Below are 19,251 nucleotides of genomic sequence, written 5' to 3'. Positions count from 1 at the left end.
TGTCAGAGTCACTATTTGTTATGTATGTACTGTGCAAGTTATAGAAAAGAAAATTAAAAACAGAAAATTTAAATAATTATTTTACCATACGGCGGAACACATTTTCCAACTATTAGGTATTTGTATTCTCCAAGCCTGAGTGGTCCCCTCAATATTAATATTCCTTTTGATTGTCCGTTGTACAATATATCAAGTTTAAAAATGTTTATGGTAAAACTTCAAATCTGTAACACATAATAACATGCATAGCCTAGGTTAAAAATATAAACATATATAGTACAGTCACACGATATAATGTATATAGAAAAAAAGTATGGATACTAATGTCCACGTACTAAGTTAAACATTCGTCGGCTTAGCCGCCCGAATATCTGTTTGTTTGATAGTTTCAAGTTGTTTACAAAAATAAAATTTTACAAATTGCAAGTATTGTGAACGACTGCGCCAGCTGAAAAATATTTCCGATAGATTTCGCTGGTAAAAAAAAACTTACTCCCGCAGTGCGTTCACAAGGAGAAAACATTCGGATGCCTACGTCACGCTTGTCTCGCCATATAATATTTGTCAAAAATAATTATGTACCGGATTTTTGAAAAAAAAAAAAAAAAAAAAAAAAAAAAAAACAAAATTTAAGAACTATAAATAACAATTATTTTCCGGTACCCTGTAAGTACCTCTACTCAATCTGGCACCCTATGTAAATGTTCGTGTGAATTGTTTGTGTGTTCGACTCAAGAAAAATAAAAAAAATAAAATTTATATGTGTTGTAGGAATGTATTACTCGGCGTGCGATTTTTGGTGAGCGAGTCGCTCGAACGTATTATATTATGTTTGTTTATAATAATTTTAGTTAAATTATGAATCACCTGTTTGAATTAATCCCGGCCGAGTAATATTGTTAAGAAATTAATCACAGTTTAATCAATTCACTAGTTACATTAATTACATTTACATTAGTTACATTTACATTGAAGATTGTTACCGACAGAAAAATTCACTCGATTCGCTCGGTCTTTGAAAAATCTAATTCTATTATATATTATAATTATTATAATATAATTCTATTATACTAAATTAATTAACCTTACAATAAGTTAACCTTGAAATAGATTAACCTTGATTAATTACAAATAAATTAAAAGTGCAATCAAATTAAAAATGAAATTTTAAATTTTTCATGTACCGACCGAAAAAAGTAATTGTTGTACAATTTTGTCAAGCGAAGATATTTCTGTCTGAAATTTTGCGCAATTTTTATGGAATTTGAATGGGGTCACCGTGATTGATTGTTTAATGTTGTGTTTTCGTGTTCAAACGTCGGGGTCACCACTTTGGTATTGTACTTTTATGTAGGCACCTAGTTGGTGGCCTAATTTTGTGATGTACAAAGTTATGTGGGTGCACAGAATGAGAGCAAGTAAAACAGGGTACTTACGTTTTACACAAAGATTTATTCACGAAACTAAACTACTGAAGCTAACACATTGAAAGAAGGATTCTAATAACTATATTAGGCAAAATAAAATGAAGTTGGTAAATCTAAATTGGCGGTAATTTTGTGCCTCGAAGACGCGTGCGGTGAGGTCGGAATCCGGTAGTATTCTCGAAGCCGGTTTGGCCCGTTCGTACGCTCTACGTCGGCGTTCGGCAATGTTCGGCTCGTGCCGTCGTTGTCGACCCGCCACAATAGTAAGGAGTATCTAATACAAAAGAGTGAAAATTAAATTACAATTACTATGGAGACTGCTTTTCTTGACATTTGGCTTGCCAACCACTGGCTAAATGCAATGAATAGCATGATAAATAATAAATGAATAAAATAAAATAGCACTTTTGGAATATTTTTCATAAATACATACATCGGTGAAATTCAAATACGTGATTGCGCAGTAGGATTACACGTCACGGCACGTCGCTTATTAGCACGTCGATAGTTATTGAGTGAATACATGAGTGAATCAACCTATGATCTGAGAGCTATGGAAGATTTCCGGTCTGTTTGTCGATTCTGGACCAATAGGAAGAACTGAATGAAAATAAGCGTAAATGAACCTCTGACGTTACACGTGGAGTTATTTGAGAAATACAAAACTTTAAAAAAACGTAGCGCTGATAATACGATATATAAAAATTTTTAAAAAAAATTGACTTAGTTTAATAATCTATTGACAAATAATAAAAGACCACTGAACTTCCTCATTGTAACGTAGTGTAAAATAAAAATCTGTAATATAAAATTCTTCAAAAACATCAGGGTGGACTCGACGGCGTATTTTATTATGATGGAAAATATTTTTGGCTGGCTATTTAGATTCTTCATGAGCAAAAAGTAACGTATACTGTTTTTTTTAAAACTTTAATAAAAACATTAATAAATACTACTGGCGTTAATTATAAACAAAAAAATATGTTGTACATACAAATTTAGACAGGGAAAAATACGGCTTGACTCAAAAGGAAGATTATTGTAGCTGTTACATAATATAAGGTAATATAATTTAGTGGACATTTTCCGTGTATCTTGTACCATCAAGGTTTGATATTGTCCAATATCCATTTAAGATGATGTGTCGTATTAGCGAATACTCCCGGGGGCTTTCCTCCACACACAGAGGGCCCCAGGGACACTACTCCGATGAGAAAGTACTGAGGAAACTCGTAGCCCACGTCCACCTGCAATAATACAAATAACGCTGTATTAGCGAATACCGTTAGTTGAAAGATAAATAGTATGAATAAATGTAAATAAATATAAGAATATGATACAATAATGCGGCAAATTGTAAAAAAAATATGAAGATGAATACTTTGTGCCTATAAATAAAATCGAGAAACGAAAAACATGTTAACACTTTGTATCCCGGAGCCGTGTAAACACGTGATTATATAACCATGCGTTGTGTCCCGGTCCCGTGTTTTCGCGTGGTTTACCAGCTGTCTAAAAAAGTGCATTTTATTGACATCTAGTGACTTTTATTAGTACTTTTTCTCTGCTGGTAAACAAAGTGAAAACACGGGATCGAGACACGACGCGTGGTTATTATAATCACGTGTTTACACGACTCCGGGATACAAAAAGCACAAAAAAAGGAGTGAGACCCTTCACCCTGTATATGTGCGAACATTGCAATGTGGCTCTCCATAAAGGCCAATGTTGGCGAAACTAGTATACAAAAAAGACTTCGTAAATTTGAAAAGTTTCAATTGATTTAACCCAGTATTTTTGTAATCATGACACTTTTAAGAAACCCTTCGCAAAGCATGAAATTTTACAAAAATGGGCCGGGCACACGGTAAATTCTATGTGTATTCGGCCGGTCCTCAAAGTGTTAATAAAACAATTTGGAACAGTATTGAATGATATAAAAATACTGCTATTAACTACAATTATTACTCACCAGTGGCGAGCAGTGGTTTATTTTATAGGTAATCTACAAAAAAATCATTAATTTGTACCTTCATACATATAAGTATGTAATATAAAAGTCATATAATATAAATGGCTATTTTTTCTGTGATTCTGTGAAAACTAACTCAAACAACAATTATGATTGACTTCGCGATATAAGTAGCTTTATTCTACAGTGTTTTAAGTATGTCCAAATGCTTGCAGACTCGCTGGATTTCCTCCCTAGGAAGATATTCATATTTAAATGTGTGACAACAGAAAGGGAAAACATTATTGAAAAGGGAATATGGAAGTCTAAGATCATAAGCCCAATAAATGCCTAGACTTCCATATTCCCTTCTCAAAAATATTTTTTCTCTCTGTTGTCACAAATTTACTACACCATTTAAATGTAACGATTGTACAAAACTTATGAATAAAATACCAAAATAACAAATGGCAGATATTTCATAATAACATTTCATGTCAACACTGAGCACTAGCCGATTCCCACTTCGAACGCCACATGTCCTATTTGATACATAATATGTCTATAAAATTCTGTTAAAGAAAAATAATCCTTCGGAATTAGTCTTCAAAATACTACTTTAATAATAACCTGCAAGCTTGTTTTAGTACTAAAAAACCTGACTGGGTTAAAAATGTAAAATATGGTGTACTTTTTTGTATGGAGTAATAAGCTGAGGTAATCGGCTAGTTTCATCGTTAACGGGCTGGACGCTGAGTGCATTTTATAGATATTTTTTTGTGGAATATATAAACGGTAGTGGTTATTATGAGGAAGATGGGATTACTTAAATTTGCTCGTTATAAGCGTTTCTCGTTATACCAGAGAAAGGTTTTATTTTTTACAACCGCTATTGCACATTGTCACTAAATAAACAAGTAAATACATACGTGTACATATTATTCAATCTGAAAATTTTTACAGGGGTTAGGTTTTAACTGATCTGGCCTAGAACTCATTTGATATCACCCATTTGTAATGTTTATTGTGTATTGAAATAAGCCTAGAATATTAAAAAATATTTTTAAAAAACTCCGCAAAATCCCCGAAATAAGCATGTCATTCATAAACTACAAAAGCAGCTGTAAATTGTAACAATGTGCCGAACCGGCACTTACTAAGTTCACAAAGCTTGGATTTTTTAAAAATCATGTGTGTTCATTTTTCAATATTGTCGGCGAAAAATCCAATAAGGTACTTAGACACTTACATAGCTATCATAAACATAATCCGATCCCAACGCCCGGCGGTATTTATCCTTTACCTTATAGATTTTATTACTTAGATTCTAATTTCGAGAATTATGTTTTTAACAGTTGAAGATTTTTTGTATAATTTTTGACAATATTTTTGTTCGGTTTGTCCGAGAAGTAGCTCGCTATTACAGTGAATAATTGTGTGGAGAAAACCATGAACTAAAATGTCAACTAATGTTTCCTCGTTACATCCGAGATCTCGCTATTTCCGTGATCGTTATAACCGAATTCGACAGTATTTTATTCATTTTCCCATAAACGTAGTTACCACTAAACATTAATATCGAATGTCAAATAGGGCAGCCTCCGTGGTGTAGAGGTCAAGACGCTTGACTTACAAACGGAAGGTTCCGGGTTCGATTCCCAGTGAGAACACAAAAAAAAATTCATGTGATTTTTCTCAAGCCTGGGTGTTCTGTGCTGTAATTCACCACTGTAATTGGGCTTTCTGGCCTGTTGTGGTGCAAAAAAATAAACAAAAATAACGACATGCTGTGCACAATACAAACAATTTCATTTTGAAATCCCGAATTGATTTTAACTCAAGGAAGTCTATCCCGCATTGTTTTTCTTTGTATATTTTTACACGGTACTGTGTGGAACCTGTCCCCTGTGTAAAAGTAGGTTCCGGTGTACTTTAATATATATACATCAGTAAATAAAATATGAATATAAAGAACTGGGACTACGGTTAGGAGTAGCAGGCGCCACATTCAACTGTGTGAACGCCTTCACGCTTTTCTCAATCCAATGAAGTACATATTATGTTCTTCTGGATTACTTTCTTTCAGCACAAATATGCTAAGGCTACCAGATTTCAGAGAGCTTCTTCGGGCAGCTTTTCTAGTTTGACAACAAGCAAATTTACAAAACAAACGAGCCAAGGAGACTTTTGTCCTCAGATGCGGTGTGCGGTATGTGGTGGGCAAGCTTTTTTTTTTGGGCAGCGTTCATACACGCTGTTTGGAGATCGGATATTTACTCAGTGAAAACCAAATGCCGACTATAAAACGCCTACATAACACATAATCTCCTATACGGGTGCGAATCGTGGCACCTTACTAGGGCCCAAAACCGCAAAATACTGAGTTTTGAGAATAGGTGTCTCAGAAGAATCTTCGGTATGCGGTGATTTAACTTTGTCCTGAATGAAGTAATAAGAGAACGGACGCAGCAAACTCCGGTGACAAACAAATAGCACAAAAAACTTTAATAAAAATTATCTTAAGAGGCCCAATCAGAACTAGCTCCCTCGGTATATTCATAAATCTTTATGTAACATCTATAAAACGACTTTATGTAAAAGCTCTGTTACTATACGCACACAAACATTATTCTCTACCTTCCTTAATTTCTTTCACAAATACAAGAGTTACTAGATGCTCCCACCCTAATGATGCTAAAACAATTAAAAATGGATACAACCTTCGGTCAAAGAGGATTGGCCTACTACTCGGTTAAAGTGTACAATCTACTTCCATTATCCATAAGGACAATTTTAGTAAGTACTCACAATATAAAATAGCTATTAAGAAATGGATAGTGGAGGTGGGTTGCGCACGGATCGATGAGTGGATCAAGCCAAATAGGTAATATTTGTGTATTGTATATGAAATTTGGTCTACTGGTCTATATAAATTGGTTTATTATTATTTTAGTTTGTATTGCTTATTATGTTAATGATAATTGGGTTTAATAGATTAATTACGTTTTTTTTATTATTGTGTTAACTTTGTTAAATAACTAATTTAAGGCATGTTTCACTTTTTGAAAAATGTTTCCCTCGGCACTGGACACCCCAGTGAGGGAACATTATTCTGTATAAAAAAAAGAATACAAACATAGTAAAAGTATTAATAAATAAACACTCATCAAGCGGATGCCCCCTGAGTGCCTTATCAACGCTTGCCTATTTTACAAGTCATCAGGTTCTCGACGTCCTGGACGCCCACTGCTGACTGTTCGTCGGCAGTTTATGTCAGAACTTTGGGACGAGAACATGACTTGAAAGGACGCAAAGGAGTTGGCAGCCGATAGAGAAGCATGGAGGCTTTTTGTGAATACCATGATGATGAATGTGAATGTGAAATGAATGATTGACCTGCATGAGGGGTCCGCCGGAGTCGCCTCCGCAGGCGTCGTGGTTGACGTTCCCCCCCGCGCACAGCTGCTCCACCGTCAGCTTCACGACGCGGCGGTAGAAGGGCGCGCAGGTGGCCAGCGGGACCAAGGGGACCTTCAGGGTCTGCAGCACGGCAGCCGTCTCCATGGTGTCCATGTCCACGATCCCCCAGCCGGCCGTCTCGGCGGTCCCGGCCGCCATCAGCCCCGCGTCGGGGCTGGGCAGACATATGTGGCCGACCCACCCTGGGGAGACATTTAATTTTTTTTTTTTTTATGTTTGGCTAATATTTTTTTTATTATTTATTTCTAAAGTCAGCTTATATTACAAGTAGCATTTTAACTAACATTTACACCTACTTTAATAACATATCTATTTATATCATCTTGCAGTAATCATTACAAAAAAACTTAAAAAACCACACCACAAATTGTAGTAAACACGGACACAATACGAGAACAATATCAGAACAATATCACATACAACATTTCAAAACGAGACAAGGATAGCCGAGACTAAATAAATCATGGACTGAAATCATACAATAAACAACCAGACAAAACTAAACAATAGACTCAGACAACCTTTACAAAAGAAGTTAAAAATATTATTAATAAATTACAACAGGGATGGAGAATACCTTAAAGAAGGGAATATGGAAGTATAGGCATTTACAGGGCTTATGACCTGTCATTGGCATGTTTATGTGGCCACTTTACACACTGTGTAACATTTACCATTTTGCCTAAGTTCAAACATCCATATTTCTTCAATTCTTCTATTTGTTGGTTTTAGTGAAGTTAAAAAGAGCTGAAACCTTAATTGTTGTGAAGAGATTCATCTGACTGATTTATTTGACATATTAGGTTCCACAGTGTGTAAAGTGGCTACTTAAACCAGCCAATGACAAGTCATAAGTTCTGTAAATGCCTAGACTTCCATATTCCCTTCTTTAAGGTATTCTACATCTCTGTTGTAATTTGTTAATCTTAATGACTCCTGAGGAGGTGAAATCAAGTCTTTTGTCTACAAACATTTTGACAAACTCAATTATTGTTATAAATATACTATCATTAATAATAGAATATGAAGAAAAAAATGTTTTTGTAGAATAATTTGTTTAAAAAATATCTTAAATAAATAATTTTAAAAAAAGACTGGAAGGTTTTGTAACAATTTTAATATAATTACCATTATAAATCGCTGGACGGTCAAGCCTGATAAGACCAATGTCATGAGAAAATTTAGGTTTGTTATATTGGTCGTGGATAAGTAACTGTTTGGAAGTAAAATCTTGGGGGAGTTCAGCGCAAACACTGTTGGAACAGTCGATTGTGGTTCTCGAATTGTATTCTCCTAATCTTATCCTTGCCCTGGAAAAAGAAACATTTTACCATTTAGGCTAGAGCAATTGGAGCAAAAATGGGGGGGGATCGAAGTTATTCTGGTGGTTCCAATGTGAATACAGTAGAACTCCAACTATCCAACTCCGGCTATCCGAATCGCTTTCGGAATTTCAGAGGAAAAAAATGGAGACAGAAACGAACCGCGATTTGCAAAATATTGACTTGGCTGCCAAACACCCTACCAAAGTAAAGTCGGTCAAAACCGAGATGTTCAGCAAACGATGACTTTCATTTACAGTACGGTACGTACATACTGTACTTATAATGTACAGTAGAGTGGGCAGATGATGTATGAAGTTTTTGTTTTTTTAAGCCACCAAAGTTCAAGGGGTCTAAAAAGTTGCATTTTGGATCACTATGAACGTGGATATATATTTTTTTTAATCCATACTACTTTTGGCCTTAAACCGAGAGTTGAAGTTTATAACTGTCTGAACTTGTTAATTATCTACATTGATGATGACATGATAATACTATGTCAAAAAGTCAATAATCTCAATTTCGTCATTTTTTCAAATGGTCACTTTTACTTGTATAACCACGAAATAGATTTAATTTACAAATTTACTACTTACGGAACTAGAGGTTTTAGGCAATGAGCTGCAGTGAGGACATACAATGTGTTGATTAAAGACCCCCCACACCTGTAATCAACTTTCCTTTCACTTTCTTCTGCTGTAAAAAATGAAAATAATTTGAAATCTAAATAAACCAAAAAGGAAAAAAAAGCATTTTTTCCCGCAATTTATTTTACCTACATCAAAGAAGCGAAATATTATATTTTTTGTGTTGTACCCGAGGGCATGGTAAATACATATTCGTAGCAAACAAAACAACACTAACATATTGGGCTCTAAAAATGGTAATATCGAAATAAAATGTTAGGCTCTTACAATTATAGATAACCTCGTCTTCTGAAAGTACTGTCCAAAAACAGCATCTTAGTCTCATATCTTTATCAGCAAATGACAATTGTGTCGATTTTTTTTTATTAAATTTTTTTATTGATAAACCCTTACGGGCTACATACATTTAACAAAATATTTTTACTTTTAAAATTCACATTCTACTGTTAATAATAATATTTTTAACACATTTTGTAAAGGTTGTCTGAGTTTTTTGTTTAGTTTTGTCTCGTAGTTTATTGTATAATTTCAGTCCATGGTTTATTAGTCTCGATTGTCCTTTTCTCGTTTTAGAAGCTTGGATTTGATATTTTTTCTGGTACACAAGTTCAATTCAATTCTTCGTCTACAATTACATCACTGGCTAATTTATGAATAAATATTATGGATTGTAGTTTAAAGAGTTCAGTTACATTTAATTGTTTAGTTTCTTTAAAAAGTTATTTCGTTGCTGTTAGATAGGGTAGGTCATATACTAACTTTAATATTTTATTTTGCTTTCTTTGTAGTCTGTTTATGTCATTTTGATTTCCTGTTCCCCAAAGTAGTTGCATATAATGTTTTTGCACTTACATTCATAGCTAGTTTTGTATCCTGGCTATTCACGGGTCTATGGATACAACCAAGAACAGCTTCTTGGCCCCCTATACCAATGTTTTTATTTATTGATTCATACAACGATACAAATTGAATAAAAATAATAACGGATCCCCAACTCTACGAGTCCAAGAGCCCTACGTTGAGTTGGGATACAACATAATGGAAAACGGAAGCATGCACGTTATTGAAGAATACAAAAATCTATCTATATGGCAACCGTCCGTCTTCGAAAGACGATGGTGATGTGTAATTAATTTGAAGACTGGAAAAAACAGTTTTTCCGGTGACTGTATAGTCCTATACGGGACCAGCACAGTCGGCCACATTTCTCACACTTCCAGGTTGTGGGGCGGGCTCCAGAAGGTAGCTGCCTTACTCGCAGTCTTTTAAGCCTCAGACTTTCCAGCCAGAGGTCGTCGTGTGCCGCTTTTCCCTTCTTTACGGCTCCTCTCCACACATCTCTGTTCCTGGCGAGATTTTCTCAATGAACAGCGTCAATGCAAAAAGTCTTCATGTCACGTTTACAGACATCTTTAAATCGCAATCGCTGACCACCGTGGGATCGTTTAGCATCACAAAGCTCTCCATACAAAATATCTTTCGGTATTTGGCCATCCTCCATTCGACTAACGTGACCGAGCCATCGCAGGCGTCTTTCTTTTAAGATCACCATCGCCGAAGACATCTAAGTAGGGGTTAGTATATCTGCATTTGTCACTTTTTTCTGCCACGTCACGCCAAGAATACGCCGCAAACATCGCAAATGAAAAGTAATGATAGTAATAAAATATTATTACATAAACATCTGGGGAACCGATTATTGGCATGTAAATCTATGCTCTGGGCTCTTCCCTTAGATAAAATCTAAACTTGTATACTTCTCTCGAAAATGACATCTGTTTTGGAGAACTTAATATATTCTTCCAGCATGATAAACACTCTTGGGGCCACAAAATATCAATTTCTCTATGCGAAAGTCGTACGCGTTTTGGGTATTAAATAATTAAAATTACGGGAAAACCTCGTACGAGCATTCTGCTAGGATCTCCTCTTGTAACCGCATGACCAGAAATGTGTCAATGACTCTTTTAAAATAATTGTCTAATGCCCAGTACCTTTATTAATTGAAACAATGCCTCAGATAGGAAAGTCGGGGGACATCGAAGCATCACTATAATTATCAATAATCATCGAAGATAACAAATCATCTAGAAATGAAACCTTCGGCACTAACATTAGTAACCCACCCTCGCATCTATGGATACTGCCCAACAGCCAGTATTTTACATATGTACATTAGGGTGGGCAGATAATTTTTTTCTATCCGAATTTTAAAATGAAAGTAGTCTAAAAAGTTGCCTTTTAGATTACTCGGAATGCAAAAAATATCAAAAAATATATTTGATACTACTTTTGGTCCTCAACTAGAGCTTGAAGATTTCGAAAAAGCCAATTTTCGCCCTAAACCGGCTGTCATTTTGAATTCAAGTAAGAAAATCAGTCCAAGTAAATGTTAAAATGTGCATTAAACCTTATTAAATAAGCATCTAAAGGCGTGGGATGCACTTTGTTTTGTAATAAATGGGTAGCATTGTTTTCGTCAATATTAGCCAGGCGCTCAGCGGAATCTGTTCCGCGGAGTGTAAACTTTTAGCATTTCGTTAGTTTTAAAACGTGTTTGAATTTTTAATTATATCTTTACTAACAAAAAATTATTTTATCAATGTAGATAATTAACAAAATATTCAGACTGTTATAAACTTCAAACCTCGGTTGAGGGATAAAAGTAGTATGAAATATTTTTAAAAAATTGTTTACGTTCAAGATGATCCAAAGTGCAACATTTTAGACCCCTTTTACTTGTTACTGATGTCTAAAAAATAAAAAAAACTTCATAAATCATCGGCCCATTCTAATGTACATACATCTTCAGCCTTACAACTCTTGGTGGGTCTTATCTTTCTCCAAGAAACATCTCCACCCAGTCCAAGTGTCCAGCCCCCTACAATTCGCCAACAAAGGGAACAGAACAAAAACAGCATCTTGTTCTCCCAAATCGCAATCAGCGAAGAAGAAAATTAGTAATTAATTTTAAGCACTTACATTTATAGCCTATCCTCGCCATCCAAGGGTACTGCCCGAGAGCAGCGTCTTGGCCCCCGATAACTCTATCTGCAAAGCTCTCTCCGCATTGTACCTCGTCGTGCTGAAGGAGGTCCCAGGATTGATGAAATTCCACAGCGTTCTTTTCAGCCGCAGTTGCTTCGTGAGCTGCAGCTGTGGGCATAAAACTGAGTAATTATAACATCAAAAAGTCATGGAACTCTGCACCTCTTTTTACAACTGTTGTTTTGAAATAAAAATAAAATAAATATGTAAAAAAAACATTTTAAACTACAAATGTTGACCAACTTTTCTTTTGAGCAGTCTGTTTTTTGGTTGGCTGGAAGATATTGCTTTTAACCCGCCAAAGTGTACACATTTTTGTACTTGAAGATTAAAATAAACAAATACGATAAAATTTTACTTTTTTAAATTAATAATATATAAAAGTAATATTTTAGTAATATTTTCAAACTTTAATAACAAATGCCTTCAACACCTTCTGATAAGAAGCCAAGGTACGTTGATTTTTAATAGGCTACGGTTGTTTCGATTAAGACGAGAAAAACGTCGATAAACTTAGTCCACCTTTACATACGGAAAAATGATTTGATTTCAAGTATAAGCTGTTTACATTAACATATGATAACAGATGAAAAAAATAAAGGAATATAGATGTTCAAATATAGGCAGAATAGTTAATGTTATACAGTGCTTAAAGTGGCCACTTAAACCAGCCAATGACAGGTCATAGACCCTGTAGATGCCTAGACTTCTATATCACCTTCTCTAAAGTGTTCTTCATCTCTGTTGTAATATGTTAATGTTGACAGCTCCCCAGGGAGTTGAATCCAGTCCCCGTCTACAAAAATTTGGATTTTACACAATCAATGAAAACTTTTTTAGTTTTTTTACGTATGAAAATTTTTGTTTTTAATACTTATTTTGTATGACTGAAAGTTTTTTAATAAAATAAAATTTAAAAAAAAATTATAAATGAATAATATATTTTTTATTTTTTTGCACCACAACAGGCCAGGAGGCCCAATAACAGTAGTGAATTACATCACAGAACACCCAGGTTTAAGAAAAATCACATATAATTTTTGTGTTCTCACCGGGAATCGAACCCGGAACCTTCCAAGTGTGAGTCAAGCGTCTTGACCACTACCCCAGTTCTCCCAGTTTTGAGCACGGGGCGAGTATGATCGAAGCAAACGAAAAATCCTCTGTCAAGCTCCCTGCAGTGAGAGGCAATAAATGTAGCATTTGACTTACCTCTTGATGTAAAAGTTGAGGCGATCGTGAAGAGGAATAAAAACTTGCGAAGGAATAGTCCACCCATCATGGATTAATCCAGAAAAAACGTTAGCACTATTGAATATGAACTTGTGACGTATAATGCATTATTCACACAGTGCTCTGGAGCAGAACGGCAGATGTGAATATTGCGCATATACAAATTGTACTAATTTCTAAATCGTCGAAATCTTGATGTGTGTTTTGATTTATTCTGTACACAGCGTGCTTTTATTATCACCTGCAAAAACTTTTGTGTCCCTAGGCCCGATGAGAAGCAAACATTTATTTTTGACAATATTTTGAGTTAGTCCAAATTTTTGTAGACAAGGACTGGATTCAACTCCCCGGGGAGCTGTTTATATTAACATATTACAACAGAGATGTAGAATATTTCAGAGAAGGCAATATTTATTTATTTATTAACGGACATTGTCCATGTAAACAATTTATAAGGTTTAAATATTACAATAAAATAATAGTTCAAAACATTTAAAAAAAAGAAAGAAGCATTGACAAACATAAGGGACATCGAGACAAGATCTGGACTATTTATTTAGTGCTCGTTTAAATCGTTGTAAACTTAAACCAAAAAAGTCCAGATCTTGTCTTGAGTTAACAATACGACAAAGACGGGTCATTGGAGAATTTAGGCCATAGTTTGTTCTATGCTGATCGATCAACAGTACTTCATTGTTTCTCAATCTACGAGTCGGAATATTGAATTTTACTTGTCCCAGTAATGATGGAACATCGATTATACCATATTGTTGGAAGTAATATAATATTGAAGGTAATATTATCGGGTTGTGGTCCTGTACCTAGTCTCGGACTCACGGATCAAAGGTCCATGGTTCGAATCCTACTCTACCCCAACTCGATTACCATTTTCTAATAGTGAGTTATTTACAACTCGTTGAAAATGGCCCTTAAAATTAAATATTTGGGTAAATCATAAGAACGCAAATATTTATTTTATGCACAATTTTTTTATAGAAGTCTAGGCATCTACAAGGCTTATGATCTATCATTGGCTGGTATAACAGGTGTAACATTCACCATGCTGCCCATATTTGGACATCTATATTCCTTAAATTCTTTCATCTTTTGATGTTTGCGAAGTTAAAGAGCTGAAAGAGAGAAAATTTGCTAATTAAATTGTCGATACGAATAGTCCATGTCAATTGTCTGTCCATTGTTAGTCCTAAGCACTGATTAGATAATACACGTCCTAAGTATTTAACATGTTCAATTTCAGTTAGTCGTTAGGTGAGGTTTCGCTATCGCAAAACAATATATTATTTTCTCAAGCAACCTGTATTGATAGAAGCATACAAAACTAAACGTAATTCAGCATAAATAATTTAGATATGCAACTGCTTATCAGAAAGTATTGGAGTATTTTTATTTTGAATGATTTCATTGCTCAATACAAACGTTAACGCTCAAATAATATCCACTCGTATGTAGGTACCGATCAGCGATCTGTTCGACTAACACGTAGATAAATAGGAGGTATTCTGAAAATCTTAATTTTTTTTTTACTAATATCACAACAAAAAGTAAATAAATGTTTGATGAGGAAGTACGGCAATTGAAAAAAAAATATTGTTACTTATCGTGTTATCAGCGCTACGTTGTATCAATGTTTTGTAATTTTAAAATTACTCCGCCTGTGACGTCACAAGTTCTAGTCGGAGAGTTCTGCAGATTGGAAAGTTGGCTTTCTGAAAATCGGAAATCTATCAGAACAGTATATCATTGGTTGGTATATATCTTAAGGACTTGTGACTTAGTTTAAAGTAGCTCATTTTTATTAAAATATTTTTTATTAAATTTTTCCCAAGTTTTCAAAAAAGTTTCATTTTTTTAACATATTATATTTGAACATCTATGTTCCTTAAATTCTTTCATTTTTCACGTTCGCGAAGTGAAAGGGCCGAATCCTTTATTGTTGCGGGTGAGATTCTTTCACACGATTTCTTTTTTCTTTGTTGCACCACAACAGGCCAGGAGGCCCAATTACAGTGGTGAATACCCAGGCTTGAGAAAAATCACATTTAATTTTTATGTTCCCACCGGGAATCGAACCCGGAACCTTCGTGGTGTGAGTCAAGCGTCTTGACAACTACACCACGGAGGCTGCCACATTTCACTCAATCTAACCCGCAACAATAAAGGTTTTAGCCCTTAAACTTCACAAACATCAACAGATGGAAGAATTGAAGGAATATAGATGTTCAAATATAGGCTGAATAGTAAATGTTACACAGTGTGTTAAGTGACCACTTAAACCAGGCAATGACAGCTCATAAGCCCTGTAGATGCCTAGACTTCTATATAACCTTCTCTAAAATGTTCTTCATCTCTGTTGTAATATGTATTAGCTTGGGTATCAATCCAATATATATACATATTTTGGTTAGTAAATAACTAACCCCTTTCCAACAATAGATGACGCTAGTTTTTTCGACACTTTTATTCTCTTTAGTGGGCCAACACGCATGCGAATGTAATATTCTAACCAAGCATATGTAGAGAATAGAAAAATTACATACGTGAACATGAAAGTCTGCTTACCTATAGGCAGAACGGTAAAGTGATCATGGGCTCCTCGAATAATATTTTTAACAGCTTCAATTCTGTTGCAGTGAAATCACTCCCTCCACATACACGAAAACGGTTTTAAAGCAGAGGATCTTCCTATTCGACTCGTTCATACTAAAGAACTTTTTTTTTACAATATGCTAGATATTAAGTGTTAACGTGAATTGAGTCTGTTTTTTACCATATTTAAAAAAAAATGAACACCAAAATTATAAAAAAATAGTAAAGGTTAATACGTTATTCGAATCAAAATTTTTTGCTCTACAAGATACATATGTTTGTTTTTACATTACATATATTATTTTTTGTCGGCCTCGTGGTGTAATGGTCAGTGCATTTGCCTACCATGCAAGAGGTCTCGGGTTCGATTCCCGACATGGTTGATATGATATATTATTTAAAAAGGTGTTTTTACACTAGAATATTTCATATTCTCAGGACTGGCACCTGAAGCGTAAGTCTGATAATCTTACCTTCATTTCACAAAAATGATTAAGATACACTGCGATTGGTGTACCAATGCAGTGCCCTATGCACCATCAGGTGCGGAAAGGGGATGATGATGATGATAATATTATTTTATTCGATTACAAGCCTTCGAATTGCAATGTCAAGTAGAGACGATAGTAAGCATTTTCAAATAAAGCTGCCAAAGTTGCTCGTGATATTTGCGCAGTGTACGGTGAAGACGTTATGAACTATTGACTAATTATTTTCCATCTTTTTATTTCATTCGTAAAAAATGGACGCCACTTGTGTTAACAGGAGGAACTCCAGCCTGCCTAAACACATTTGGGCATTGTTAAAACATTGTCGATATTGATTTTAATTTATTTATTTTCATACGGCATTTCTGCCATTTACATATATGTGGTATAAAGAGTGCGATAAAAATATGTTGGTCACTTTATTTTTTAAGTTAGGCAGAGATAAACTAAATATATCAAAGTGTGATGCATATTCATTCCCGGTATTCTGTAATCTAACAATAGGTGAGTTATATTGAGCTACCGAGCTAATTTTGACAATAAAATATTGTAGATGTTCTGCTTAATCTAGGTGGTTCATAGAATGAAATCAATTTCAGTAGATCAGGGGTATCAAACATTGGTTTTATTATTTATATAAAGTCGTAAGATCGGTCGATGTTCTTCGTTCTTGCAATTTAGTTAATTTAAGAGAGTCTAAAATTTGTCCTTTCTATGTTTATTTTGATGATTATTTTAATATGTCGGCTTTTTGCTTACCATGCAAGAGGTCACGGGTTTGATTCCCAACATGGTTGCATGAAATATTAATTTAAAAAGGTGTTTTACATTATAACTTTTCATAGTCTCTAAACTGTTACCTAAAGCGTAAGACTGATCATCTTACCTTTATTTAACAAGAATTATAAAGATATACTGTGATTGGTATCCAATGCAATGCCCTATGCACCATTAGGTGCGGAAACGGAATGATGATGATTTTAAATACATAAGTGTATTTTAAACACCAAAATTCTTAGTTTTGAGAGTAGTTGCTTGAGAAGAATATTAGGTATAAGGTGGTTCGATTTTATAACTAACATTGAAATCTGAGAACGAACACACCAGCCTCCTATAACGAGCGTCTCGAAGATGCGGTGGTGGATCTTGCTTGGATACGTGCTGCGCATGCCTCAAGAGAACCTAAACCCAAGTTACCTCTTCTTTAAATCTGCGGTCTCACGTCGTCCTGGAAGGCCGTCGATGACGATCTTTTGACTTTTTTCGGCGGAACTAAGGGGCGCTGGATTGAAGTGGGAGGAGGCGAAAACGCTGGCTGGCGATAGGGTTTCCTGGAGGCAACTGGTCATGTCAACAAAAGAAGAAGGCATACTGTGTTTTTGACTAATGAAGGAATATAATTTGATTGTCTTAGAGCGAGGCTATTTACCCTAATTAGACAGTCAAAGCAACTACCTACATATTAATGTTATGATGTTTTCAACAATGTTTGATTATGTCCAAATGCTTGCAGACTGGCTGGATTTCCTCCCTAGGGAGTTGTTCAAATTTAAATTTATTTCAACAGAGAAGGAAAAAATTTTTGAGAAGGGAATATGGAAGTCTAGGCATTTACAGGGCTTATGACCTGTCATTGGCTGGTTTAAGTGGCCACTTTACACACTGTGTAACATTCACCATTCTGCCTATGTTTGAACATCCACATTTCCTCAACTCTTCCATCTGTTGACTTTTGTGAAGTAAAAGAGCTGAAACCTTTATCACGTGGGTGAGATTCATCCGGCTGAACCAAATCACCTTTTTTGAAAAAAAAAATCCCTCTCTGTTGAAATAAATTTAAATTTGAACAACTCCCTAAGGAGGAAATCCAGCCAGTCTGCAAGCATTTGGACATAATCAAACATTGTTGAATTACTACCTGGTAAAAGAAGAAGTATAAAAATGGAAAAAATGTTTTCAGGCGTTGCCTAGTAGGTGATTTGGGTAAGCCAGATGAATCTCACCCACGTGATGAAGGTTTCAGCTCTTTTACTTCACAAAAGTCAACAGATGGAAGAGCTGAGGAAATGTGGAAGTTCAAACATGGGCAGAATGGTGAATGTTACACAGTGTGTAAAGTGGCCACTTAAACCAGCCAATGACAGGTCATAAGCCCTGTAAATGCCTAGACTTCCATATTCCCTTCTCAAAAATTTTTCCCTCTCTGTTGAAATAAATTTAAATTATGATGTTTTTTTTTTTTTTTTAGTATACGGCACAAGTGCATTTTACAATATAAAATATAACAATATAATGAGTTAGTTAGATATACAAAAAATTCAAAACAATAACAAAACATGGGTATAAAAAGAAAAGAAAAATAACAAGAAATATATATATGTATGTATGTCGGCATACAAAAGATATAAAAAATAAATAAACACAAGATTATTAGCATAAGTAGCCATTGCAAATAATTCGTTAATCGTTACTATAGAACATCATAAAATATTTATAAAGAGATGATTTGAATTTACAGTCTCGAGTTAAAAATGCCGATATGAGAAGTACATTCGTTTTTTTTAATTTAGCTTGATTAAAATGACAGCTGCTAAACTAGTGTCAATAGTGATAGAAATTACTGATCACTGATCATGTACCGATCAAATCGATTTTATCAGATTTTTCATGCAAACATGAAACTCTGTTTCCGAAAATTGATATAAAGACGCAAAAACAAGCCTGTTATAGTGTGTTTAACACAATTATTCACCAAAAAATAAGACATTTATACTTTTTTTCATGAACAACATCACATGAATCATTTTTTTATTCGATCAATTTACATTGATCGATTTGTCCCATCTCTAACGTTTTTGCAGTAACTTTGTAGGAACGACGTTAATAATTAGGTTTATTTGATTTTTTTTAGTTTTAAAGCTGATTTTATATATTTATGTTCATTTATATGTCAAGCATTGTACAAAAAAAATACCATGCCAGAAACGAATGATTTTTCGTGTGTCAATATAAATGACTCCTTAGACGTCACTACAACGTTATGTCGTC

At 34.7% G+C, this 19,251-nt stretch overlaps 1 protein-coding gene across 1 annotated transcript; it reads right to left on the bottom strand.

Moving 5' to 3' along the window:
* Positions 1 to 2,321: 2,321 nt before the first annotated feature.
* Positions 2,322 to 13,257, bottom strand: LOC148282622 (CLIP domain-containing serine protease B4-like). The gene is made up of 6 exons (XM_088224796.1): positions 13,088 to 13,257; positions 11,810 to 11,983; positions 8,777 to 8,876; positions 7,987 to 8,168; positions 6,775 to 7,040; positions 2,322 to 2,674 (listed from the first exon to the last, which is right to left on the bottom strand). The coding sequence occupies exons 1-6, from the start codon at positions 13,155 to 13,157 to the stop codon at positions 2,531 to 2,533; spliced, it is 936 nt and encodes a 311-aa protein (XP_088080922.1). The 5' UTR covers positions 13,158 to 13,257; the 3' UTR covers positions 2,322 to 2,530.
* Between the last annotated feature and the right edge of the window lie 5,994 nt (positions 13,258 to 19,251).

This window comes from Micrasema longulum, unplaced genomic scaffold (genome assembly GCF_059751315.1).
Source record: "Micrasema longulum isolate JH-2025_06_02 unplaced genomic scaffold, ASM5975131v1 h1tg000309l, whole genome shotgun sequence".
Lineage (NCBI taxonomy): Eukaryota > Metazoa > Arthropoda > Insecta > Trichoptera > Brachycentridae > Micrasema > Micrasema longulum.
Note: the sequence above shows the minus strand (reverse complement) of the source record. Positions and strands in the feature narration are given on the sequence as shown.

What these genes read in the sequence shown, in the direction of transcription:
- LOC148282622 (XM_088224796.1), bottom strand. Translation starts at nt 13,157, where the DNA reads ATGATGGGTGGACTATTCCTTCGCAAGTTTTTATTCCTCTTCACGATC. An exon ending in GGCGAGGATAGGCTATAAAT is followed by an intron (nt 8,877 to 11,809) that starts GTAAGTGCTTAA and finishes CATTTTTTACAG; the next exon opens with CAGAAGAAAGTGAAAGGAAA. An exon ending in CCGGCGGACCCCTCATGCAG is followed by an intron (nt 2,675 to 6,774) that starts GTCAATCATTCA and finishes GTATTATTGCAG; the next exon opens with GTGGACGTGGGCTACGAGTT.